The sequence below is a fragment of the Neofelis nebulosa genome, chromosome 5 (genome assembly GCF_028018385.1).
Source record: "Neofelis nebulosa isolate mNeoNeb1 chromosome 5, mNeoNeb1.pri, whole genome shotgun sequence".
Lineage (NCBI taxonomy): Eukaryota > Metazoa > Chordata > Mammalia > Carnivora > Felidae > Neofelis > Neofelis nebulosa.
In genome coordinates this window covers 87,497,359-87,524,897 of record NC_080786.1, presented here as the reverse complement: position 1 = coordinate 87,524,897, position 27,539 = coordinate 87,497,359, and the positions used below count along the sequence as shown (strand labels likewise).

The 27,539-nt window shown below is 43.7% G+C and overlaps 1 protein-coding gene across 1 annotated transcript; it reads left to right on the top strand.

The window, feature by feature from the left end:
• Positions 1-6,555: 6,555 nt before the first annotated feature.
• On the top strand, positions 6,556-27,406 carry SLC51A (solute carrier family 51 subunit alpha). Its single transcript, XM_058730989.1, has 9 exons — positions 6,556-6,831; positions 7,433-7,527; positions 20,993-21,147; positions 22,080-22,153; positions 22,579-22,737; positions 23,290-23,401; positions 23,694-23,840; positions 26,396-26,501; positions 27,038-27,406. Exons 1-9 carry the CDS (start codon positions 6,794-6,796, stop codon positions 27,244-27,246), a joined length of 1,095 nt encoding a protein of 364 aa, XP_058586972.1. The 5' UTR covers positions 6,556-6,793; the 3' UTR covers positions 27,247-27,406.
• The last annotated feature ends 133 nt before the right edge of the window (positions 27,407-27,539 follow it).

The window sequence follows — 27,539 nt, the reverse complement described above, 5'->3', positions numbered from 1 at the left end:
TTGCAGCAGGTGTCAGAATTCCCTTCCTTTTCCAGGCTGAATAATATTTCATTGTATGTATTTGCCACATTTGGTTTGTCTTGTTCACCTGTTGATGGCATTTAGGTTGTTTCAACCTCTGAGCTGTTGTGAATAACGCTGCTATGAACGTGGGTGTGCAAATATCTACTCAAGTCCCTGTTTCCCATCCTTTTGAGTACATATCCAGAAGCAGAATTTCTGGATCATATGTAGTCGTATGTTTCATATTTTGAGGGGCTGCCAGAGGATTTTCCACAGCAGCTGTACCATTTTACATTCTCACCAACAATGCACAAGGTTCCAATTTCTCCACGTCCTTGCTAACATTTTTTTGTTTTTTGTTTTTTTTAATAATATCCATCCTAACAGGTGTTCATTTTGTCTTTGGTGGAAGCATTGGCTTTTTCTTCCTGATTTACAGGAGCTCTTTCACATAAAAAAAAATTTGACTGTATTTATTGCAAATATATTCCCAGTTTGTTGTTTGCCTTTTAATTGTGTGTGTAATTTTTCACATAAAGTTTTTGTGGTTTCTCTCTCTCTCTTTTTTTTTAGGTAGGCTTCATGCCTAGCGTGGAGCCCAATGCAGGGCTTGAACTCACGACCCTGAGATCAAGACCTGAGCTGAGATCAAGAGTCTGACTGAGCCACCCACGTACCCCTTGTGTTGTTTTTATGTAATCAAATTTTTTATTTCCTTAGCATTATTTTACCTTACTTTTCCCCTCTCCTGTCTGATGAATATTTAGCTGTATTTCTTGTGTTCTCTTCCATTTAATTCTTTAATCTGAAACTAATGTAAGGATAAAATAGAAGGTAAAGGCCTGAAGTGTATTTTTCTCGTATCATTATAATCGATTATTCCAGCAGTAGTTTTGAGTAAGCTTTCTTTTCTCTCTTACATCAGATTCTAAATTTTTCATATATACTATGATCTGTGGGCAGCACTGGGAGGTGCCTTCCAGACACCAGCAGCTGGGGAGCTGCTAGAAGACAGACTCAGCTTTGGGGAGTGCCTCCCCTAGAGAAAGTGACCTCACCCAAGGTTCCGCCTCCTTCCATAGCAGTTTGCATCCAAGGAGTGAGCAATATACAGTATAAAGGCCCACACACTTTTCTCAGTGCACAACTACTCTCCGTGTACAACCATTCTGAAGGGCCATCCAGCCCCTGTGTGACCTATACCTTGGCTAAGGATATTGTTGGGCTCTTAGCACAGGCTGACTTCTCCTCTGCTCAGTCCTGTTTCCTTTCCTTTGTTTTTACAGGCATTGATCCTAAAATTATTCCCTAATGAACATCGTGCATGCTAATCTCTAAAGTCCATATGCAAATTTTTTGTTTTATCTATTTATTGAATTTAGCACCATATATTTTGATGTTTGTAGTTTTAGAATCCAGGGTTTGGGGTTTTTTTTTTTTTGCATTTTTTTAAAATTTATTTATTTTGAGAGAGAGAGTTTGAACAGGGGAGGGACAGAGAAGGAGGGAGAGAGAGAATCCCAAGCAGGTGCCCAGCATGGAGCCTGACGCAGGGCTCAAGCTCAGGAACCCTGAGATCATGACCTGAGCTGAAACCAAGAGTCAGTCGCTTAACCAACTGAGTCACCCAGGCGCCCCTGCTTCTTGCATACTTAGTTGTCATTATCTGAATCCCTAAATTTATGATGCTATGTAGTAAACAAAAAATAAATGCAAAAGTATTAAATGATGAATAAGAAATGAGGCCTCCCTCAAACATCACCTTTCGTTAAAACTAGCATCTTCTGGGGTGCCTGCGTGGCTCAGATGGTTAAGCGTCCAGCTCTTGACTTCAGCTCAGGTTGTGATCTCACAGTTCATGGATTCTAACCCCATGTCGGGCTCTATACTGGCAGTGCAGAGCCTGCTTGGGATTCTCTCTCTCCCTTTCTCTCTGCCCCTTCCTTTGCTTTGTCTCTCTCTCAAAATAAACAAATAAACTTAAAAAACTAGCATCTTCCTTTTCCATTTCAACTGTAATGCAAAACAATGCAAGTACAATGACAATTTACTACCAAGTAACACTTAAAATCTTGCAAAAAAAAAAAAGCAGAGTTTTATACTGATATAAGTGATATTGGAACATCATTTAAATCACCCAAAAGGTCATCAATCAATAAGGAGCTAATCTAAAATAGCTAAAAGTTCAGAAAGGGAAAATCAACAAGGTTGACAGCCTAGTAGGCTCTTCAAAAAAAAGAATGGCTGATAGCTTCACTAGTAAATTCTATATGACATTAAAAAATGAACACCAATCCTCCTCAAACTCTTCCAAGAAACAGAAGAGAAAGGAACACCTTCCTACCTCATTCTGTGATGTCAATATTACCATGACACCAAAGCCAACTGAAGACATCACAAAAAATCCCCTACGGACTAATATCCTTTATCAATATGGATGCAAAAATCTTTGGTGAAATACTAGCAAACTGAATCCAGAAGCATATTAAAAGATTATACACCATGACCAACTGGGATTTATTCCAGGAACCCAAGAGCGGTCCAACACACATAAATCAGCGTACTACACCACATTAACAGAACGAAGGAAAAAATATATATGGTCATCTTAATGAAGAAAAGGCATTTGGCAAAATCCAATACCATTCCATGATTAAAACACTCCACAGCCTAGGAATAGAAAGGATGTTTCTCAAATAAAGGGCATTTATGAAAAACCCACAGCTAACATTATACTTAATGATGAAAGACTGAAAGCTTTCCTTATAAGATCAGGAGCAAGACAGGGATGCTTGTTTTTGCCACTTTTATTTAACATTGTACTGGAATTTGTAGTTAGAGCAACTAGGGAAGGAAGGAAGGTGTGGAGGGAGGGAGAGAGGGAGGGAAAGAAGAAAGAAATAGAAAGAAAGAAAGAAAGAAAGAAAGAAAGAAAGAAAGAAAGAAAGAAAGAAAGAAAGAAAGAAAGAAGAAAGAAAGGGCATCTGCACTGCAAATCTCCAAAATCTCTATTTGCAAACACAATTTTGTATATAGGAAACCTTAAAGAACACACACACACACGCACGCACACACATACACAATATCAGAGCTAATAAATGAGTTCAGGAAAGTAGCAGCATTATTCATAGCCAAAAAATGGAAATAACGCAAATGCCCATTCACTGATGAATGGGTAAACTAAATAAGGTATGTCCACCCAATGGAATATTATTCAACCATAAGAAGGAGCAGAGCACTGGTACCTGCTGCAACATGGATGAACCTTGAAAACATGTCCCATGAAAAAAGTCAGGCACAAAACACCAAATTGTATGGTTATATCTTTTATTTTTAGAGAGACAGAGCATGAGTGGGAGAAAGGGGCAGAGAGAAGAGAGAGAGAGAGAGAGAGAGAGAGAGAGAGTCTCAAGCAGGCTCCATGCTCAGTGTCCGACATGGGGTTCGATCCCACGACCCTGGAATTATGACTCAAGCCAAAATCAAGAGTCAGACGCTCAACCAACTGAGCCACCCAGGAGCCCCCATATGATTCTATTTAGTAGAATCATTTGCCAGAATTGCCTATTTGCCAGAATAGGCAAATCCATAGAGAGAGGAAGTAGATTAGTGGTTGCCAGGGGATGGGAAGAAGGAAGAATTGGGAAGTAGGAGGTTTCTTTTTGGGCTGATGGAAATTTTCTGCAATTAGAGTAAAGGTGATAGTTGCACAACATTATAAATACACTAAAAAACCACTGAATTAGGGGCACCTGGGTGGCTCAGTTGGTTAAGCATCTGACTTCGGCTCAGGTCATGATCTCGTGTTCGTGAGTTCAAGCCTCAAGTCAGGCTCTGTGCTGAACACTTGCTCAGAGCCTGGAGCCTGCTTCAGATTCTGTGTTTCCGTCTCTCTGCCCCTCCCCTGCTCACACTCTGTCTCTCTCTTTCTCTCAAAAATAAATAAATGTTGGGGCGCCTGGGTGGCGCAGTCGGTTAAGCGTCCGACTTCAGCCAGGTCACGATCTCGCGGTCCGTGAGTTCGAGCCCCGCGTCAGGCTCTGGGCTGATGGCTCGGAGCCTGGAGCCTGCTTCCGATTCTGTGTCTCCCTCTCTCTCTGCCCCTCCCCCGTTCATGCTCTGTCTCTCTCTGTCCCCAAAATAAATTAAAAAAAAAGTTGAAAAAAAAATTTAAAAAAAAAAAATAAAAAAAAAAAAATAAATAAATGTTAAAAATTCTTTTAAAAAACACTGAATTTTATACTTTATAATGACTAAACTGGTGAATTTTATGTTATGTGAATTTTACCTCAAGAAATTTTTTTTTAAAAAGAGACAATGGCCTTTAAATATCAAATGATTGAGGACCCCTGAGGAAAACTGATTAAATTTATGGGGTTTTTATACTATGATTTTTCAAAAATGATCCTTACACCAAGAGAACCAACATTGAAGTGATAGGTGTGTCCCATCATATAATCATGCAATTTTGTGAGACTATTTAAGCAAAAAAAAAAAAAAAAAAAAAAGAAGAAGAATGAGTCATTCTTCTTTGGGTCTAAAATTCAGGGTGTGACAGCCAGCGGTCCGAAATTAGCAAGGGAAGAACGTGACTGGCAGGTCCAGCTCTCCTCTTGCCATATCTTAGCTAGGGGTGGGCTGGCCTTGAGTCAGGACGTCATTGCCCTGGACTATCTGTGGGTCACACTGCATAGACAGCCACCTAGGGATTCTGGGTGGGGCAGAAGTACCCACTCAGAGTGAAAGCCCTCCCTCTCACCAACACCCTGCCATTCCTCCCTCCCTCGTCATCAGACCTAAGAATTAACCAGTCTCCCCTGAGCCTCCCAGTCCCTGCTGCTTAGCTGCATAAACGCGGTGTCAGTCTTGGCTGCCATCCCTTCCTGACCCCCTCTGGTTCTTCGTCCCCCTCCCCCTGACTCCCCCTCCCACCATTCTGTCCTGAAGGAATTTCAGAGAACATCTTCAACACCCTGCTATCTGCTCTAAGGAAGTCTAAAGTTCAGGGCTTTGGGCAATTAAGCTCAAGGCCTCTCACCAGGCTAGAGAGGAATGACCCAGGGAGCATTCCTGTGGCAACTGCTGAGGAAGCTGAGTCAGCCCTGTCTCTTGGCTTTGTCAGGGTGGAACCAAGGCAAGTGACCCTCTCCAGGTCAATGCCTTTGTTTTCCTTGCTGTGCCCTTGCCTCCACCTCAGAAGGCAACCGAGTCCCTGAGACTACACTGTCCTGTCCCAAGAGTTGTACTTTAGGAGGAGAGCGAAAGAGGGAGAGAACTGCGCTTGACCCTTGGGGGATATTTTTAGGTGTGTGGGGACAGGAGTGGGTGTCCTCTTCACACCACATCACTGACTGCTTCCTCTGATTGTATCTCCTCCCCATCCCAGAATCAACTCTCTTGACCCTCTCATGGGCCCTTTTCTTACCTGAACCTCAACAGAGCTCCTAGTCTAGGTCCCTTCTGCCTCTCTCTACACTCCCATTGCTCTCCATCCAACCTGATGTCATAACTTCTCTGAGCCTCCGTTTCTTCACCTGTAAAATGTGAGTAAAGACAGTACTTACTTTACAAGACTGGTTGCAAAGTTGCAGTGAGATAAGGAACATACTGCATTTTCTACAGCGCCTGGTGCACCCCAAATTCTCAGTAAACGTTTGCTGCTGCTGTTGTTGTGCTTTTATTATTTCGTCAGTCATGTAAGCGGTTCTTTTTTTTTTTTTTAATGTTTATTTATTTTTGAGGGACAGCAAGCAGGGGAGGGGCAGAGAGAGAGACACACACACACAAGCTCCAGGCTCAGAGCTGTCAGCACAGAGCCCGACGCGGGGCTCGAACTCACAAACCATGAGATCATGACCTGAGCTGAAGTCAGACGCTTAACCACTGAGCCACCCAGGCTCCCCAGTCGTGTAAGCAGCTCTAAAGAGCACTTAGGATGTATTAGACCCTATTCCGGGAACCTAAGGGTACTATGCTTGGATTCAAATACTTTTAAATCTACTTGGAGAGGGAAGAGAACATAGTTCTCTAATCAACACAATAGTTCAGAAAACATATCATTTGGCACAGCTTTTCAGAATCTATAAAATTTCTCAGAAATCTAACTCAGCAACTCTGCCTCTGTACCTTTGCTGCATCTTGGGCTGCTGTTTGGCCGAATACACCCATCATCAACATGAGCTGGGCTGAGCTTTGGGAAACCCACATGGGCCTCGCCTGGCTTTTCCAGCTCGTCCTTCCTTCTGCCTGCCGGGCCAACAGTGCCAGCACAGCACAGTCCCGGAATTGGCCTTGACTCTCCCATCTCTAGGGGACCAGAGACTGAGTTCCAGACAGGTCCTGGGAGAAAGGGGGCTGCTGACCAGTAGTATTGTAGGGAGGATACAGAACTTTACTCCTATCATCACCCTAGAAGACTCCTTAGAGGAGGTGTAGGATGAGGGTTGGTAGCAGCAAAGGGTGGCTAAAGGGATCTGTGGGAGGGAGGAAGGACCACACCTAGAGAGAGGGAGGAGTCAGGAAGGGGGGGGGGGGAACTTAGCCAGTCAAAAGGATCAAATTCCTCCAGGGTGAACTCTGAGATAGGTTCTAGGGATTTGTGGCACAGAAAGCCCGAGTAAAGGGAGTCAGAGACGAAGACTCTGTCACTCCACCTACACGTGGCCCAGGTCCTCTGAGAGAGTCCAGCAGGCAGCAGAACCAGCGGGAGCCGCCTCCTTCAGGGCCCCCACCTTCCTGCCCCTTCTTGCTCCTCAGTGCCTGCTGGAAAGCCAGACAGGGGGAGAAGACGATGGAGCCAGACAGGACTCAGATAAAACTTGACCCCAGGTGAGTGAGGGTAGCAGGCCCAGAGCCAGGAGCCAATTGCTAAGCCGTGGAGGCCCCTATCTCATTGGACTGTCCCTCCCTCCCTCTTAGGTCCTTTGGCTCCCAGGACACAGAATGAGGCAGACTAATAATGGTTTGGCTGTCCCCAAGGTCCTGTGGGTTTGGGCCAGTGTGTGATCTTTCAGAGCCTTGGTTTTGTCCCTCAACTGGGAAGAGAAAAGTCTCAGAGGTAGGGGCTGTGAAGGGCATGCACAGAGCCCCATCCAGCTGTGGACTCACCCTTGGTGCTAAGGGTCCACTCTTTCTGTGAGGCTCTGCTCTTTCTCTATTGTCAGCCACTGGACTGCTGCCCCAGTGGAAGTGGAGAGAGTGAACTGTGGGCTCTTTGGGCACCTAGGCCAATCCTGCCCCTGGCCTAGGCGGCACCTGCCTTACACACTAGCCTGGGCCAATTTCCTCTAAGAATCAGGCGCCAAGGAGAAATGTACAAGCAGCCCAAACTCAGGAGTGTTTGCGGGAGTGTCCAATAACTGATGTTCCTTCTGGTCCCTCCCCGCCTCCCCAGTCCTCATATTCTGAATGTAGGTTGGTGTCTCTACAGGTACACGGCAGATCTTCTGGAGGTGCTGAAAACTAATTTCAGCATCCCCTCTGCCTGCTTCTCTCTCGCTCCCACTGCTGCCCAACTTCTGAGAGGTAAGTCAAGGCCCCTCCCCAGAGAGAACCGAAAGGAGGACATGAGCACCCCGGCAGGAAGCTGGGACAGCTGAGGGAAGCTGAAGACAGGTGGTCCTGAGCCGGCCAGCCTGGAGAGTATCTACATATCATGGTTAAGGCCTTGGGGAAGAACAACCCCTTAAGGAGCCAATAGGCCAAAAGAAGGGCATGACCACCTAGCCAGGGAGACACAGCTGCATGTTGGGCCTCCCACAAACCCCAACCTTAAAGCTCATTCAAGTTGGGGACGCTGGCTTGGAGCCTTTTTCAAATCCCGGAGCCATCCAGGGAATCGAGATGGTGCCTAAATGATGCAAGACCCAACAAATCCCCTAGGGGACTGTATAAGAGCCGCTTTGGGAAAGGGTCTGCATCATTCTAGAGGGGTGGTTATTATGAATAATGTTCTTAACACTTAGGGGAACCTGTACAAATACTCTGACAGTGTTGGACAACTAGATCTTATACTGAATCGCTTTTGAACGTGAAAAGCCATTTATTTCCTGGCCACCTAAAATATGACAACCAGATGACCCCAGCACCGTTATAGCAAATGTGGCTCCCGTCCATATTTTATTTTGTCTTCCTACGGCATGATTAACCACCTCTCAGACTTTCATGAATAGGAGTCTGTGTCTCTATGGAATCCTTACTGTTTTTTCCCCAGCCTCCTTCTTGATGTCGTCACCTCAGTGCACAGACTTTCCAAACAACAGGATGTGGTCAGTGTGGATTAGAAGGCAGACACGGGCATGTGCTTGGACAAAGCTCAGCCTTGTTTCAGAGCAAATGACAACTGCCGGGGTGTCCAGAGAGGCTTTGCAGCTGCTGTGGGGTTTGTGCCAGTATGTAGCTGCCGCGTCCGGCTCCAGGAACCTCTTGTTCAGAGTGCGGCTCTTCCCTTAGATGAGCAGTTGTCAAACAGAGGCAATTTTGTCCCCCAGGGAACTTCTGGCAATGTCTAGAGACAGTTCATTTGCCACAGCTAGAGGGTGCTATTGGCACCTGGTGGGGAGAGGCCAAGGATGCTGCCCTGAATACAAAGGAAAGCCCCCCACAACAAGGAGTTGTCTTGGCCAAAGTGTCAATAGCGCTGAGGTTGAGAAACCCTGCCTCACACAGTAAAAATCGATCTCACATGGCTTTGCCGCGGAATGTGCGAATGGGAGCACCAAGGATGTTCAAAGTAGGGAGACCATACTGGGTCCGGTAGTCTTGCGAGTTGCCTGTTTGCCGGGGGAGGGCGTGGAATGTCGGAACGGGTAAGCAAACTGGAGAGTGGAGAGCAGGCAGTGGGCACTGCGGAGGTGGTGGTGGAGGCAGAATGAGCAGGCAGATTCTCCACACACTGAGGAGCTTGATCTGGCAGGATTGCAGGTCGCTGGTGAGGAGGCAGAGGACAACTGAGAGGGCTGGACAGGTGAGGTGGGGCCTGATGAGCGGCAGGCAGAGAAGTTGTACTTTATCCTGTGGAGAGAAGGAGCTGGTGAGGGCTCTAGACTGGGAGGGGCTAGAGAGTGCTTCAAGGTAATTAATCAGTAATCAGGATGGACTTCAGGGAAGAAGAACCTTGAGAAGCAGGGGCGTAAATTGGAGGTTATTGCCCCAGCCCAGCATGAGGAACGAGAGTCTGAGCCAGAACGGTGTCAGGGAAAGGAAGGGGAGTTTGGAAGACAAAGGTTATCTAAAGAAAGAGCAGGCAATCTGGTCAGTACCGATACAAGGTGAGCGAAGGAAAAAGAGACCGTGATGGAAGCGAAGGAAAAAAAGACCTGGGGAGCTGGGCAGGGTGATGACATGACACTAAGAGTCAGGAAGCCAGGAAGAGGCACCCACTGAGGATGTGGCAAGAACCCTTCCTCCTCTGTTAGTAAACCGTTGCTCCTTAAATTCAATGTCATTTAAGAAAAAGCTATTTTGGAAGAACTGTGGAACCTTTCAGTAATCTGTTTTTTTTTAATGTTTATTCATTTATTTTTGAGAGAGAGAGAGAGAACACAAGCAGGGGAGGAGGCGGGGGACACGGAATCTGAAGCAGGCTCCAGGCTCCGAGCTGTCAGCACAGAGCCTGATGGGGGGCACAAACTCATGAGCTGTTAGATCATGACCTGAGACGAAGTTGGACGCTTAACCGAATGAGCCACCCAGGTGCCCCCAATAATCTGTTTTTGAAATGCCTGTGATATGATTGCAATTGTAATCCCTACAGGACTTTTTTTTTTTTTAATGGGCTGATCCAAACATTTATGTGAAAGAGTGAAGGGCCAAGAAAAGCCAAGACAATTTTGAAAAAATGCAAGGAGCGTACCTGCCCTCCCAGGGATTAAGGCTTACAAGAAGACTAAGCCATGAGGCAGTAAGTGCAAGGGTCCAAACAAGTGGAAAATGGAACAGAACAGAATGCCCAGAAAGAGAGCCCACTGGGGAATGTGCTCTATGACAGGACATTACACACCTCAGCGGACAGAATGGACTCTTCAAGAAGTCACCTGGACTATGTATCTGTCCCTATTGCAATATAGCTCCAAAGTATCTTCAATCCACACAGCTTAAATACCTAAATGTAAAATGCAAACTCTTTTACAAAAGAAAATACAGAAAGGTATCTTTATGATTGGAAGTAGAGAATTTCTTAAATAAAACACAAAAAAGCACAAATGATCATGGAGATTGGCTACATAAACAAACAAACAAACTTCTATATAATTATAAACACTATAAACAATGCTAAAAGCCAAACCATAGACTGGGAGAAGATATTTTCAAGCCCTAACCAACAAGGGATAAGTAGTCAGTATAAGAAAAATTACCCAATAAAAGTTGTGTAAAATATGTGAACAGATAGTTCATAGCAGAAGAAACACTAATGACCAATAAATATACAAAAAGATATTCTATTTTGTTAGGATTTAAGGAGCCCTGAATTAAACAATGGCACGTCATTTGACTACAATGAATTTGAGGTAACAGTGAGCACTCGTGGGCCGCTGGTGGGAGTATAATGGGGACAACCACTGTGGAGACTGATTAGCTCTCTACAGCACTGAAGATGCTCATCTCCTCCAGCCCAGAAATTCTGATTTTAGGTGTATGCATAAAGGAACTGTCCTAGGGGCACCTGCATAGCTCAGTCTGTTGAGCATCCCACTCTTGATTTCAGCTCAGGTCATGATCCCAGGGTCTTGGGATCAAGCCCTGCGTTGGGCTCTGCCTTGAGTATGGAGCCTGTTTGGAATTCTATCTCCCTTTGCCCCTCTCCCTGGCTCACTCTCTCTCTCTCTCTCTCAAAATAAATAAATAAATAAATAAATAAATAAATAAATAAATAAAATAAGGGAACTCTCCTATATGTGCTAAGGAGACATGTCCAAGAGTACATATTGAAGCATTTGTTTATCATATGAGAATAATATCATGAAAATAATGTTGTGTGGAAAAAAGCATTTTGCAGGATGATGCCATTTATATAGATTTTTTATTAATTAATTAATTAATTAATTTATTTATTTATTTATTTGTTAAGTGGGTTTCACATCCAGTGTGGAGCCCAACACAGAGCTTGAACTCACAACTCTGAGATCAAGACCTGAGCTGAGATCAAGAGTGGGAAGCTTAACCAACTGAACCACGCAGGCACCGCCATACAGATTTTTTTAAATACAAAGCAATATAGTATGTTGAATATGCACATATGTTGTGAAAAACTAAAAGGTAAATGAAAAAGATATACACTAATTTCAGAACAGTAGTTAGCTCTGAGAGGTGAGGTGCAGAAGGGAAAATGATCCAGGGGGTGTGTACAGGGGCCTTCAGATACATCTGTAATGTTTTTTTTTTTTTCTAAAAATAACTTTTGAGGCAAAATTGGCAATATTGTAACACTCTTTAAAATGCGTTATGGGTATATTCATGTTTGCTCTATTCTCTTTATTTTTGAAATTTTTATAATTTAATAAATTATTTTAATTTATAAAAAATCATTTTTGACAGGCTGTGATGAGATGTTCGTTTTAAAAGTATAAAATTTTATTATACTATAAAATTATACTATTGTAGTAATATAATATGTATGCACTTTAACCAGGGTGTTTTTTAAAGCTACTTTTTATTGAACAAATACTACATGCCAGGTGCTGTGCTAAGAGGTTAATGAGAGAATGAATAACCTGTCCAAGGTCAAGAGCAAGTAGTAAGTGGAATTTTTCTCTGAACTCTGATTCCAGAGACTGTGTTCTTAACTTCCATGAAAACAAAATGCAAAAATGAAAATAACTTTTGGTTAGGAACTAGCTGGAATTATGGATCATACTCTTCCAAAATTTTAATGTCCTTATATTGTTTTCATTATTAAAAAAAAAAAAAGTAATCTTCACTATTTCAGAGACAGTGGGACATTTGCTAGTTGCTAAAGGTATAATTGTATTCAAAATGGCCAGTTAGACAAGCATTTCCCACAGTGTGTCCCTTGGAGTACTAATCTCAAGTAGTGCTTCATGAACACAGAATCTACAAAAATAAGTTTTGTAAAATCTGTATTCTATAACCTCCAGTAGGAAATTAACAGTGTAAATCAGATTAAAAAGTTGAGTGCGGGAAGAAACAGGTTTAATTTTGTTTAAGGCATTTCCACAAATCCTTTGGCCATAGAACACTTTTGTCCCATAATATCTGTTAAGATGCGAAAAAATAAGATCGGGGACGATCTTCAAAGAAGATATATGAGTTTCATGGAGAGCAGGAGCTCTCTTTCTTAGCTTTTGTGCTGCGGCAGTGGATACAAGAGCCTGCAGATGGCACACAAGTATGAGAAAGAATATAAAGTGCCAAAGCCAGCAGTTAGAAGAGATTGCAAAAGCATTTGGGTACTGAACAGTCAGAATATGCCCCCAACAGGGGCGCCTGGGTGGCGCAGTCGGTTAAGCGTCCGACTTCAGCCAGGTCACGATCTCGCGGTCCGTGAGTTCGAAGCCCCGCGTCAGGCTCTGGGCTGATGGCTCGGAGCCTGGAGCCTGTTTCCGATTCTGCGTCTCCCTCTCTCTCCGCCCCTCCCCCGTTCATGCTCTGTCTCTCTCTGTCCCAAAAATTAAAAAAAAAAAAAAAAGAATATGCCCCCAACCCACCTTCATAAACTGAAACAACTTTTTAGGGTTGCATTGGATCATTTATAGCACTCCACATTCCTTTCCATAGTCATGTGAACACACACCAAGAGTCAATGTGGGCCTAGCCAGAAACCCCTGGATTGAAATCCCAGCCCCATAACTTCCAGGTTGTGTGACCATGGCCAAGGTGCTTAACTCTCTAAGCCTGGTTTCCTGGAAAAGGCTATAAAATGGGGATGATCCATAGGAATTCTCATGGGGTTATTTCTTTCATTCAACAAATAGCCACAGTTGCTGTTCCAGGCACTTAGAGATGGAACAGAGAACAAACAAGCTTGACAAAGTCCCTGCCTTCTTGGAGTTTACACAGTTGGGGGAGGGGCGCAGGAGAAGTCAGCAGAAAATAGGCAAGTAAATAAATATGTAAATAACTTCACCGTGAGAGGCAGATGGGGACAATAGCACACTCAGAGAAGGCTGGCTGAGAAGGGGCATTTGAGCGGAGAGCTCATGGAGGAGAAGCCAGCCACTGGCAATACAGGGAGAAAAGCTGAATGGGCAGAAACCAAGTGCTACCAAGTTCTGGAGGTGGGCACAGCTTCTATGGCTATTGGGAGGCTGAAGGAGGGGTAGGGAAATCCCAAACCTCAATAAACAGAGAAGAGTTGAGCTGATGTTTGAGATTGGAAAACACAGGGTGTGGGAGAGGATGAGGGATCAGTGCCCGAGACCTAGGGACAGAGGTCAGGAAGGGGACCGTGGTTCTGGGCGTCAAGGTGGGGCAGATTTTCAAGGAGGAGGGAGCAGTCAAGACAGTTAAGACTGGGAAAATTAAAAAAAAAAAAAAAAAAAGTGATGGGGGGGCGGGCGGTGCATCAGGGTGGCTCAAGTGGTTAAGGGCTGACTTCGGCTCAGGTCATGGTCTCATTTATGACCATGGTTCGTGACCAGATTCCTGAGTTTGAGCTCTGCTTCAGGGTCTGTGCTGACAGTTCAGAGCCTGGAGCCTGCTTTGGAATTTGTGTCTCCCCTTCTCTCTGCACCTCCCTAGTTTATTATCTGTCTCTGTCTCTGTCTGTCTCTCAAAAATAAATAAACAAAAAAAAGAAAAGAAGAAGAAGAAGAAGAAGAAGAAGAAGAAGAAGAAGAAGAAGAAGAAGAAGAAGGAGACAGTGAAGACTGGGAAGGGCTTTGGCCTTGAATGGCTTTTGAAAGGGCTCTCCCCGAGCTGGTGAGGACAAGGTCAAGGAGGGGTGGGGAAGTCAGGCCCTGAGCGACCTCCAGAAGTGACTTACCTTTCCAACAACGGACCTGAGTTTTTAGAAATCTACTGAATTAATTTTGGTATCTGCCTATCTGGACTTTATCTTTTGTGAGTATTTTTTTTTTAACATAAATATTTCTGTTGTAAAAAATAATTCAGATTCAGTAAATCTGAAAATCCAGAAAAGTAGAAGGAGGAAGAGCCATCTATACTCCCGCCACTCAAGAGACAGGCACTGCAAATACCTTGGTGTTAGTTCCCCCCTCTTTTTTTTTAATGTTTTATTTATTTTTGTGAAAGAGATAGAGAGATCACAAGTGGGGGAAGGAAAGAGAGAGAGGGAGACACAGAATTCAAAGCAGTCTCCAGGCTCTGTTGGAGCTGTCAGCACGGAGCCCCACATGGGGCTGGAGGAACAGTGAGGTCATGACCTGAGCCAAGGTTGGCCGCTTAACCAGCTGCACCACCCAGGCCCCCCCAGTGTTAGTTCCTTTTTCCATGCTTTTATTTAGCATTAGTTGAAATCATGCCATACCTCCAATCTTATGTCCTGTTTTTAGAAGCATGACATCATATGAGTTTTTTCACATTATTACATATTTGACAAAATGTGCCCTTCTTTTTTTTTTTTTTTTTTTTTTTAATTTTTTTTTCAACGTTTATTTATTTTTGGGACAGAGAGAGACAGAGCATGAACGGGGGAGGGACAGAGAGAGAGGGAGACACAGAATCGGAAGCAGGCTCCAGGCTCTGAGCCATCAGCCCAGAGCCTGACGCGGGGCTCGAACTCACAGACCATGAGATCGTGACCTGGCTGAAGTCGGACGCTTAACCGACTGCGCCACCCAGGCGCCCCCAAAATGTGCCCTTTTAAAAAAACATAGTTTTGTTATAAAATAGAGATTTGTTATTGAATAATTGAAAACGATAGAGAAGAAGGGAAAATTCACCTATTCTTGTCACCCAAAGACAGCATAGCATATTTAATATTTTCTTTTAATATTTCTAGGCATTTTTCTGTGAAATGATTTTTTAATGTTTTTATTTTATCAATGTAGTATGTGAACATGGTTAAAATTTCTAATAATACACAAGCGCTACTAATGCAAATCAATCAGTCCTCTGCTCTATCCATTCTCATTTCTAGTCTTCCTCCTTTTTTAGCTAATGGTTCTTCTGATAGTTACCTTCCGATCACCCATATGTGCACACCATTGTTTCCCGGAGGATCAATTTTGGGCATCATCTGTGGCTGCCTCTACGATACATAAGGCTTTAGCACACACAGCACGGACCTTCTCCCATTCTCTCCATACAATTATGTTAATATTTTTGGTTGGTTATCTTTATAGATTTACTATCCATTTAGTTTATTTCTTATTCTGCCAACCAGGGCAGTATTTCTTGATTTTCCATTTTGTGAGATAAAGATATTAGTGCCCCACTCTTTCTTCCAACTCTTTTCTACCTTTCTCTCCCCAAACATGGTTATAATTTTACTGGGCTAATTTTGCAATCTTCTTTGCTGACATAAAATTTTTTTAGGTATAAGTTACATATAGTAAAGGATAATGATCTCAAGTATGTAATATGATGCATTTTTACTTATGTGTAAATCTGTGAAACCAGCATCTCGGTCAAGAAAATGGAATCTTCCAGCATCCAGTAGGGTCTTTCGTGCTCCCTCCTTAGTTCATATGCCTTCTAATACCACTATTCTTTTTTTTTTTTAATTTTTTAAAAATGTTTTTATCTTTGAGAGAGAGAGACAGAGCACTAGTTGGGGAGGGGCAGAGAGAGAGGGAGACACAGAATCCAAAGCAGGCTCAGGGTCTGAGCTGTCAGCACAGAGCCCAATGCAGGGTTAGAACTCAGGAACGGCGAGATCATGACCTGAGCTGAAGTTGGACACAACCGACTGAGCCACCCAGGCGCCCGCCTGAGACCACTATTCTAAACTCTACCTCCTCTATGGATCATTTTTCCCTATTCCTCAATTTATATAAACAGACAGTTTACCAAACAGTATGTACTCTTGTGTCTGGCTTCCTTCCCTCACCATTATGTTTTTAAGATTGATCCATTCTGGGGGCGCCTGGGTGGCTCAGTCGTTTGGGCGGCAGACTTCGGCTCAGGTCATGATCTCACGGTCTGTGAGTTCGAGCCCCGCGTCGGGCTCTGTGCTGACAGCTCGGAGCCTGGAGCCTGGAGCCTGTTTCGGATTCTGTGTCTCCCTCTCTCTGACCCTCCCCCATTCATGCTCTGTCTCTCTCTATCTCAAAAATAAATAAACGTTAAAAAAAAAAATAAGATTGATCCATTCTGTTGCCTGTATCAGTAGTTTATTCTTTTTAATTGCTGTGTGATATTCTATTATGGGAATGTATCACAATTTGCAATTGACCTTTGAACAACATGAGTTTGAACTGCATGGGTGCACTTAACACAAGGATTTTTTTTTTCAGTTTATTTATTTTGAGAGAGAGAGAGATAGAAAGCCAGGGAGGGGTAAAGAGGGAGGGAGGGAGAGAAAGAGAGAGAGAGAATCCCAAGCAGGCCCTGCACTGTCAGCACAGAGCCCGATGTGGGGCTCAAACTTAAGAACCATGAGATCATGACCTGAGCCGAAACGAAGAGTAGGATGCTTAACCAACTGAGCCACCCGGGCGCCCTTATGAGGATTTTTTTCAATAAATATATGTATAGTAGTGCATATATATTTTTTCTTCCTTATGATTTTCTTCATAACATTTTCTTTTCTCTAGGTTACTTTATTGTAAGAATACAGAATATAATACACATAACATACAAAATAAGTGTTAATTAACTATGTTATCAGTAAGGCTTCTGGTCAACTGTAGGCTATTAGTAGTTAAGTTTTGGGGAAGACAAAAATTATACGCAGATTTTCAACTGTGCATTGTTCAAGGATCAACTGTATTTATTTGTATTCTTGTTGAATCAATATGAGCTATTTCCAGTTTGGGCCATTATGAATAATGCTGCTCTGAGCATTCTTCTGGTGATTTTAAGCACTCATTTCTATTGAATAGGTGTCCAGAAGTGGAATTTCTGTATCATAGGGTAGGTTTAGCTTAAAGGCATACTACCAACTGCTTTCCAAAGTCATTGTGCCACTCCCAGCTGAAATATATGAGAGTTCCATTTTTTCCTTATCCTCATCAGCACTTGGAATCATGAGTCCTTTTAATTTTAGCCCTGTTGGTGGGTATATAATGGCATCTCGCATTTGTATTACCCTGATGACTGTTGACATTTAGCGCCTTTTATGCTTCTCAAACGTTGAGGTATTTTTTAAAAAAAATTTTTTTTTTCCAACGTTTTTTATTTATTTTTGGGACAGAGAGAGACAGAGCATGAACGGGGGAGGGGCAGAGAGAGAGGGAGACACAGAATCGGAAACAGGCTCCAGGCTCCGAGCCATCAGCCCAGAGCCTGACGCGGGGCTCGAACTCACGGACCGTGAGATCGTGACCTGGCTGAAGTCGGACGCTTAACCGACTGCGCCACCCAGGCGCCCCCGTTGAGGTATTTTTTTTTCGTGAAGTAACTGTTTAGGTCTTTTTTTTTTTCTTCATTTAAAAACATTGTGTTGTCTTGTTCTTACTGATAGGAATTCTTTATATATTACAGATACAAGTCTTTTGTTGGATATCTGTATTGCAAGTACCTTCTCTCAGTCTGAGATTGTCTTTTCATTCTCTTAATGGTTTCTTTCGACAAATGAAAATTTTTAATTTTAAGAAAGTCCAATTTATCGATTTTTAAACTTATGGGTAGTGCTTTTGGGTCCTATTTTAAAAGATCTTTGCCTAGCTCAAAGTCATGAAGATATACGTCTCTGTTTTCCTCTAAAAAATTTATTGTTTTAACTATCACATTTAGGTGTTTTTGTATGATATGAGGGAGCAGCCAATGTTCTTTTTTATCCCCCAAAGGATATCCAGATAACCCAGAACTCTTTCTCAAAAAAAAAACCACTCTTTTCCCCATGAATTGTAGTGGAAATTTTGTCGTAAATCAGATAACCATATATGTGGGGTCTGTTAATGCATTTTTTTTGTTTTTTTGAGTGTTAGTAAGTTATTACTCTTCTCAAGAATTATTACATATTCTTTACAAAGATTTTTTTTATGGCACAAATTTTTCAGATCTCGATAATTAATATTCATTTAGGTACTTTATTTAATAATTCCAATATTGTTGGGCACTTGAGTTGTTTATAACTTGGGGCTATTAGTCAATATATTATAAACATTATCTTTTAATGGAACAAAAATAATATATCACAGTTATTTTGCTCTTATCTGACGACTAAGCAGATTGACTATTTTCCCACATGTCCTGAACTGTGTTAATATCTTTTTCCATTTATTTGCAAGTGTCCTGTTTTTGTTATCAGTTCTCTTTATCTAATAAAGATCTTAAACTTGAGTACACATTTATTAAAAAGCTTTTTCCCTCAGTCCGTTTGCTGTCTATTTCTTTTAAACACTTAGAAAGTAGTTTACACACTTTATATTAAATTTGACCATCATTCTCTTTGTGATTTCTCAGATTACTCCTAAGCTTAAGAAGGTTTTTCCTCTCCAAAATCTTCATGAAAATACAATTCTCTCTCTTTTTTTTCTCTCAATTTTTCCAGTTTGATTTTTTTTCTTTCTTTCTTTTTTTTTTTAACTTACATCCAAATTAGTTAGCATATAGTGCAACAATGATTTCAGGAGTAGATTTCTTAGTGCCCCTTACCCATTTAGCCCATCTCCCCTCCCACTACCCCTCCAGTAACCCTCAGTTTATTCTCCATATTTAAGAGTCTCTTATGTTTTGTCCCCCTCCCTGTTTTTATACTATTTTTGTTTCCCTTCCCTTATGTTCATCTGTTTTGTCTCTTAAAGTCCTTATATGAGTGAAGTTATATGATTTTTGTCTTTCTCTGACTCATTTCGCTTAGCATAATACCCTTCAGTTCCACCCACGTCGTTGCAAATGGCAAGATTTCATTCTTTTTGATTGCCGAGTAATACTCCATTGTATATATATAGCACATCTTCTTCATCCATTCATCCATCGATGGACATTTGGGCTCTTTCCATACTTTGGCTATTGTTGATATTGCTGCTATAAATATGGGGGTGCATGTGTCCCTTCGAAACAGCACACCTGTATCCCATGGATAAATGCCTAGTAGTGCAATTGCTGGGTCGTAGGGTATTTCCATTTTTAGTTTTTTGAGGAACCTCCATACTGTTTTCCAGAGTGGTTGCACCAGCTTGCATTCCCAATCCTGTTTGATTTTTAAAGACATCCCTTTAATCTATCTAGAATTATCATGATATATGACAGACTTAATGGGTATCTCCATGAGTGTTTGAAGTACTCATTTTTGTTGTAAAGGGTAAAATCATATTTAAAAATCCTCTGATGTTTATATTTTAAAAGTTTTGAAGAGGAGAAGGTAAAGTCTTTTTAGTAAAGGACTGCAACGAGTTTTTTAATGTCCAAACCTTGCAGGGCCTTCTGGAACAGTATCCAGAGAGATAACTGAGGAAGAGGCAGCAGAGCTAAACAGTAACAGCAAAGTCAAGCCAGTAGTTGAGTCACTTAGTATCCTGACTAAGCTGAGGTGGGTGGAGGAAGGGCTGGGTAGGAGGACAGAAAAATAGCAAAACCCTGTCTTTTATGGCCTGTGATAGAAAAAGTTTACTACTGACTTTACAAGTCCAGCTTGGGAGCTAGAGTCTAAGGGCCACCTCCCCCATGCAGGTCCTCTGGATTGGCCATTCGACCTAACTGTGGTCAGAGGTGAAGGGCCTCTTCTGGATAAAGCAACAGAGAGAAAAATGTGTGCTCTAAAATAAGAGCAACCAGGATCAGCGTGGTCTTTTTTGACAGATTCATCCTTGTCCTGGTTGCTCCTTGTGGTGGCACCAGGCATGGCTGATCCAGATGACGACTCAAGCTTTTACTGTGGTGTGGCCTCCTTCTTCCCTGCTTTGGTTTCATCTCTCTGAGCTGACCTCAGTCATCAAAACGTAGGGTGGACCAGCCAATGTCTTCCTCCTACTTTACTCCCAATGCACTGGGACAACAGACTGGGCTCTGGCAGTCTTCTTTCCCCCTTCTTCCTCTCAAGACAGGTGGTGGGAAAGAGGGTCAACCAACTAGGGAAGAGACTTAAGATAAATGAGGGTCAAGGCTTAGTCACCAAAACACAGAACCCTTTTTTTAAAACTAATTGTTGCACAGATGAATCACGTAGTCAGAAGCACGTATCGTGCTGATAATGGTTTTTTCTGTTAGCAAAAGTGAAGCCGGAGGAGTTTCACCAGTGTTTGTAAAAATGTTATCCTCTGACCATTACCAGGTGAGCTTGTTGAAAATGCAGATTTCTGGGTCCATCCCAGATCTATTAAAGCAGCATCTCTGAGGGTGGGACCCAGACATCTAATTTTTAACAACGCCTCAAATGACTGCAAGAAACATTAAAGAGAGCTACTGGACCACATTGAAGACTAATTATGAGGCCAACACGAGCCAAATGTCCTTGGAGTCTTTACTTGTATCCGTTTCTCTTTTGTTAAATTCCCATCCTAACGTCCCAGTTTCGTGACATAATTTTGAAATCAAATTTAAACGGCTCTAAAGTATATACCATTCATTACATTCTGCTTTAATTATAATGTTAATTGGTCCATGTTTGCTAACATGACACCGTTTACTGGAAGTAGTAAAGTTGAATAGGCCCTGCCAACCTCCTAATTCAAAATTTTTGCTCGTTATGTAAAAACTTGTTTGGTGTCTATATCCTGGTTGAGGTAAGCCTTACCATACCTAGAATCATCTGGTCTGGTCTCCCATCCATTCAGAAGAATGACTACTTTTTAGCTACATGCTCAGGTCTAAGAAAATGCCATTCTTCTGCATAGGCGGAAGCCTAGACCAGATAATTCCAGATATGGTAAAGCAATTTAGATCCAAGTGAGAAAGCCCACACCTTCTGCCCCTCATCCCTGGTCTTTAGTTAACAAGAGTCTGCCTTCTCTTTCTACTTTAGCCTTGGGCCCTGCAGAAATTGCCCTCACAGTCATTATGACTCTGCTTGCCCTGGGCTCGGTCACCATCTTCGTGGAGGATGCTGTCTACCTGTACAAGAACACCCGTTGCCCCATCAAGAGGAGGACTTTGCTCTGGAGCAGCTCTGCACCCACGGTGAGGGCCTTGTAGCTGCCCTTTGGGAGGGACTAAACAAGAGACAGGAACCGTTCTGGGAATTCCTCTAAACTCAGCATTTCAAGCCAGCAAAGGGTTGCCTGCCTCTACCCACTTAGGATGGGGGTTTGTAATGCGATCTCCATTTGCAGTCAGGACACCCCGCCTGGGGGGTCAACAGGCAGTGGGACACAGCTTGAATTCTTGAGTTCTTTGAATTCTCAGAGACAGCTAGAGAAACTGCTCACCCCACCAGCAGCCCCACTCACTACCTCCCCACCACAGTATCATTGTTAAAAGCAAGCTTCCTTCCTACACAGGCAAGCAGTGGTTCCTCAGACGGGAGGGAGGCAAAGAATTTTCTTTCCCATGGGGACAACTCAACTCTATCCTTGCATTATAGACCTTTATAACCCACTCTGATAGCCATTGTGTAGGTCTCTGACTTGTTCCTAGGCCATAAGATTAGACTTCCGTTTCCTTGTGGTAAGGTCTGTGTGTGTGTCTGGAGCGGAGAATGGAGCCCTTGAGGTCCTTTTCTAGCAGATGACACCTGCCTGGGCCATCTCAAGTCATCAGGGATGCTCTAGTAACATGTGGCATTGAACAGGAAGGGCTGGATCTTGATCCAGTTCCTCCCAAGGATGAACTCGCCTACTCCTACTCCGGGGAGATGGGATGAGATAGTCTTCAAAATGACATTTTGACTTACAGTGACCAGCTGTCTCTAACCCTAGATACAGAAGGAACTGACTACTAAATTAAAAAGAAAAATTAGTTGATTTGATTGTTCTTCCAGATGGCCACTTTTAAGTAATGCTGCCTCATGTGTTCGGGTTTTGCTTCCTTGAGCTTTTGCCACAAAAATTTGAGAGGGTGAGCACAAAGACTCCCTTCTTGCCCCAACCAGCTTCTTGCTTGTCTTCAAGCAGGTTGTGTCTGTGTTCTGCTGTTTTGGTCTCTGGATCCCTCGTTCCCTCATGCTTGTAGAAATGGCCATAACTTCGTGAGTGTCCTGCCCCACCCCCAGCTCTGAGGTGGGTACCCTTCTGCTCCCCACTCACCCAGGACTCCAGAGTCTGCATCTTCTTTTATCCCCTATCCCTTCCATAAATCCCTGCAAATCAATTGATCATGAGTCTAGCCTCTTTCAACTTGTGCTAATCCGGGTCTCTTGAACTTCTGGTTCTCTTCATCTTCAGTCACCATTTTGTTCACATAGGCTCAAATTCCCCTCTTCCTCAGCCCCTGGACCCTGTCCTCTTCCTCTTGCTGGCTCACACATTCCAAATGCCTGGTCCCTACTGGACCCTCTCAGTGAGCCCCACCTCTCCTTCACCCTTTGCAGTGTATATGTCTTTGGCAACAAAGAGGTATCCCTTTACCTGGCCACCTCCCCCTCTGTGAAGCTCACCTCTACTCCCACTCCAGGTTTTACTCAGTATGCTTTTACCTGCTGATGCTGGTCATGGTGGAAGGCTTTGGTGGGAAGGAGGCAGTAATAAGGACACTGAAGGACACTCCGATGATGGTCCACACTGGCCCCTGCTGCTGCTGCTGCCCCTGCTGCCCCCCACTCATGCTCACCAGGTAAGGTGGGAGGGAGAGGGCAGAACTGAGGAACAGGTTAGCCTCTCTCTCCACTCTCACAAGAGTCTCTGTGGCTCCCTCAGCCTGGCTTCAAGCCTCTTGGAATCAGGTTTGTATGGGACAGAGCCAGTGGCAAAATGGCGGGCATCCCGCAGCCAGCACCCACACATTAGGCACCTACCCAGGGGTGAGGGGAGCAGAGGAAGGAGAACTCCAATTTCCATCACTTAGGCTCACTGCTGCCTACACACTTTACCACACTGGACTTTGGGCTACTTGTCTCTTATGCCCATTTTGGTTAAATAGGTTGGGGTCAACTTTCTGATAGTCCTTGCTCAAAGGGCAGCATTCTGGTCAGATGAGTGGGAGGCAAGAAGAAGGTTCCCAATGCTCTCGACATTCTGGCTTCTTCCTACGTCCCCATCCATTTAGCCATTTTGGTGTCTATTATGACAGACAGGCTTCAGCCCAGGATCCCAGTGAGGGAGCTGGAAGGTCTTCTTGAGGTGGACACTTTATGGGTTCATGTTCCCAACCCTCTTCTTCCTTTAGGAAGAAGCTTCAGCTGCTGATGTTGGGCCCATTCCAGTATGCCTTCTTCAAGATAACACTGAGCCTGGCGGGCCTGTTTCTCATCCCTGATGGCATCTATGACCCAGCAGATGTAAGCCAGGAGTAAGGGGCAGCAAACTCTAAGACTCAGTTCCTCTGAGCTCTAAAAGGAATAGTTGGAGCCAACATCCTGATCCAGGGCTCCACAGACAGGGTAGTCCCAGCAACAGTGTAGCCATAGAAAAGGTAGAGGCTTGGACTCTGGTGGGGAGAGGAGAGTGGAATAGGCCAAGGCTTTGGGGCTTTTTATTTATTTTTTATTACCTTTCCCACCATGGAAGAGGAGAAATAGAAGGAGAAAAGGACTTGCCTTCCTCACTGACTACTTTCTGATCTGCCACCAGATTTCTGAGGAGAGCATAGCTCTGTGGATCAACACTCTCCTCGGTGTGTCCACCCTGCTGGCCCTCTGGTCCCTGGCCATCCTTTTCCGTCAAGCCAAGCTGCACTTGGGCGAGCAGAATATAGGAGGCAAATTTGTTCTGTTCCAGGTAACTAGAATTGGGGTTAGGAGGTGAGACTAATAAAGGCAAAGAGCGGGTCCGGGAATCTTGTTAAGCCTAGGTTTCCGGTGAGACCTGGAAAAGGATCCCTGCCCCTTCACAGTTTTTGCTTTTCCTGTGCTGTAATAGTTTCCTAGCGCTGCCCTAACAAAATATCACAAACTGAGTGGCTTAAAACAACAGAAATGTATTGTCTCATAGTTCTGGATGCTAGAAGTCCAAAATCAAGGTGTCAGCCAGGCCACGTTCCCTCTGAAATCTACAAGGGAGAATGCTTCCTTGACGCCTCCTAACTTCTGGTGCTTTGCCAGCAATCCCCGGCTTGCAGCTGCATCACTGATTTTGCCTCCGTTATGACATGGCATGTGTCAGGGTCTTGTGTCTCTTTTCCTCTTCTTCGAAAGACAACAGTATATTGGAATAAGGACCCACCCTACTCCAGCACGTCCTCATCTTAACTGATTGCATCTAACTACACCAGAACAATGATGCTCTTTCCAAATAAGATCATATTCTGAGGCCCTGGGGGTTAGGACTTCAACATATCATTTTAGGGGACCCATTTCAACTTGTAACAGATGTATTACCAACCTTGAATTCTTCTACTTTTTCTTTTCTTTTCTACCCAATACTTCCTAAAACTCTGTATCCCACCACCACCATTAGCTTCAGCATTATCATAGTTATGAACTACCTACACCACATGCTAGGCACTTTTCATACATTACATTTGAATTTGCACAACAATCTTTGGAGTCATTATTATTTCTATTTTACAAAGGAGGAAACTGCGACCCAGAGATATTATTGGGCTTCCTCCAAGGCACATATGTATGGGGCTAAAATTTAAACTTAGATCTGACTCCCAAATCTACCCTCCTTCTCATTACATTGTCTCTTCACCTTCACACCTCTTCTGAAAATTCTCTGCAAAGCACATTTGTTCACTTTTTACACTTTCTATTCTCTTAAGCCCAGATAACTTCCACCAAATACAATGACTTTAAATTTTTTTAATTATTATTTTTTTTTTTTGAGAGAGAGACAGAGTACAAGCGGGGGAGGGGGCAGAGAGAGAGGGAGACACAGAATCTGTAGCAGGCTCAGGCTCTGAGCTGTCAGCACAGAGCCAGATGAGGGGCTCAAACTCACAAACTGTGAGATCATGACCTGAGCCAAAGTCGGACATTTAACTGACTGAGCCACCCAGGCACCCATAAATACAATGACTTTTAATCCAATCTTGTTTTCCTTCTCTCCCCATTCTTTCTGTCTCCTTGCTAGGCCCTTCTTCTACTCCCAAGGCATAGTGACTGCTTTGTAGTCAACAGAGTGATTTCACATAAATTCTCATTTGATCTAAGCGGATGCCTCCAAAATGTGAATTTCCAGGCACATAAGAGGTAGAATTGAAGGAGAGGCCAGCAGAGCCTGAAATGGAGTCAGGGACTGAAAGGGCAGAAAGGATCTGGGCCCCAGAAGCACTTAGGGTCATGCCACAGGGTCAAGGCCCTATGATTGCTGAGCCTGCCTGTGATTATTGTGGGACATGCTGAGTCTGTCTTTAAAAGGATGACGTTTCAGAAAAGTGCAGTCAGGGGGCGCCTGGGTGGCGCAGTCGGTTAAGCGTCCGACTTCAGCCAGGTCACGATCTCGCGGTCCGTGAGTTCGAGCCCCGCGTCAGGCTCTGGGCTGATGGCTCGGAGCCTGGAGCCTGTTTCCGATTCTGTGTCTCCCTCTCTCTCTGCCCCTCCCCCGTTCATGCTCTGTCTCTCTCTGTCCCAAAAATAAATTAAAAACGTTGAAAAAAAAAATTTAAAAAAAAAAAAAAAAAAAAAAAGAAAAGTGCAGTCAGGGAGGGCAAGTACTAAGGCAAATGGTGTTGCTGGAGCCTCTGGACAGAGATTTTCTTTTTCTTTTTCTTTTTTCTCTTATTGTATTAAAATATACATAACATACAATTTGGCATTTTAACCATTTTTAAGTGTACAGTTCAGTGGCATTAATTACGTTCACATTGTGGTGCAATCATTATTAGCACCATCCATTTCCAGAACTTTTTCATCTTCCACAAACTCTGTACCCGCTGAACGTTAATTCCCCATTTCCCGTGCTGCCCAGCCCCAGGCATGGCAGATTTTTCAAAGGGCACCTTCATGGCTAATTGTCCATCATTCTAGGAGCGGGGATCTCAGATACTTGAGCCAGATGGAAATAGTCTCCTCTAACCATCCATCCTTTTCATCCATCCAGTGCTTGTTAGTATCCGTGGCTGAAATGGGGAAATAAACACGAACCCCCAATCAGTTCTTGTTTCTTGTCTCAAACGTTCATAAAATATTGGATAGAAGACAAGATTGTAATTTGCCTAAAGATCAAAACGCCACAAAATTTTACTTGGGTGAGTTTCAACCCTCTGCAACTGCACAGATCTAAAGGTCAGCCGAGCGTGCAGTGGAAGAGCAAGCACAGCGGTGGGCCAGCTGGCAGCAGTGCGACCGCCGCCGGGCCCAGCCTGCCCTTGTCTCTCCTCTGGTCCACAGGTGCTCCTCATCCTGACCGCCCTGCAGCCATCCATCTTCTCAGTCTTGGCCAACAGCGGGCAGATTGCTTGTTCACCTCCCTTTTCCTCTAAAGTCAGGTCTCAAGGTGAGCACACAGGGATTCCTCTCCCATTCCGGGATGGGGGAGAAGGGAGGGCCAGGGAAGAGCGGACCTTAGAACAGAGGTTGGGCCATCCTGGTTTCTATGCAGAATACTCAGAAATGGATCTCCCAGAAATCCTAGTGAGGCTTTCAGGAGAGAGTGACTTCTCTGACCACACAGAGGAGAGCTATAATCCCAAAGCTTGAGGCCAGCCCCGGTGGCCGACCCAGGAAGCCATGCGCTCAATTGTTAGCTCCTGGGAGAGGAATGGCTGTGGTTTGGAAGCAGAAGGTCATACTGATAAAACACACACAAAAAAGGGTTTAATGTTAGCCTCAGACTGCAGTAGGTAGAGAGCCAAGTTCTGGTTCTGGCTCTACCATTCATCTGGTACGTTATTTACGACAACTTAATATCTCTAGGCTGGGTTTGAGGATAAACTGGAGAAAGTGTTGCTGAACTCATATGCCAGGGCTGCTAGTGGCATACCACCTGTACCATTTAGCATAACCTACATTATATTTCACTCTACACTGCAGTGATGAATTGCCACCTTCTCATACTGGAGACTTTTGTAATGACTGTGCTGACACGCATGTACTACCGAAGGAAAGATAACAAGGTTGGATATGAGCCTTTCCCTTCCCCAGACCTGGATTTGACTTCAAAGCCTGAGGTGGACGGTTTGGACAATGAGCCTGTACATATTAAACGGGCACAAGATTTCCTCACTATCCCTCAACCTTGACCAAATGGGGATGGATTCCATCATCAGCACAAGCTGGCAGATTACATTTGACTATAGGAATGAAGGAGAATTATGGACTAGGATGCAATTATTTTGGATCTTGCCTGGAGAAGGTATTTTAGGTTTTATAATAAACAGGATAGAGTTTAAAACTCTGTAACTGGGTACATTGCCTCTGTGGGTGACACTATTAGCTCTTGAAGCTTGTATATTGAAAGGTCACTCCGAGTTTTCCTAAAGCCAGTGAAAAGGAGGAAAGTATATGGTAGTTTGCCTAGTATAAGAACAGGAGT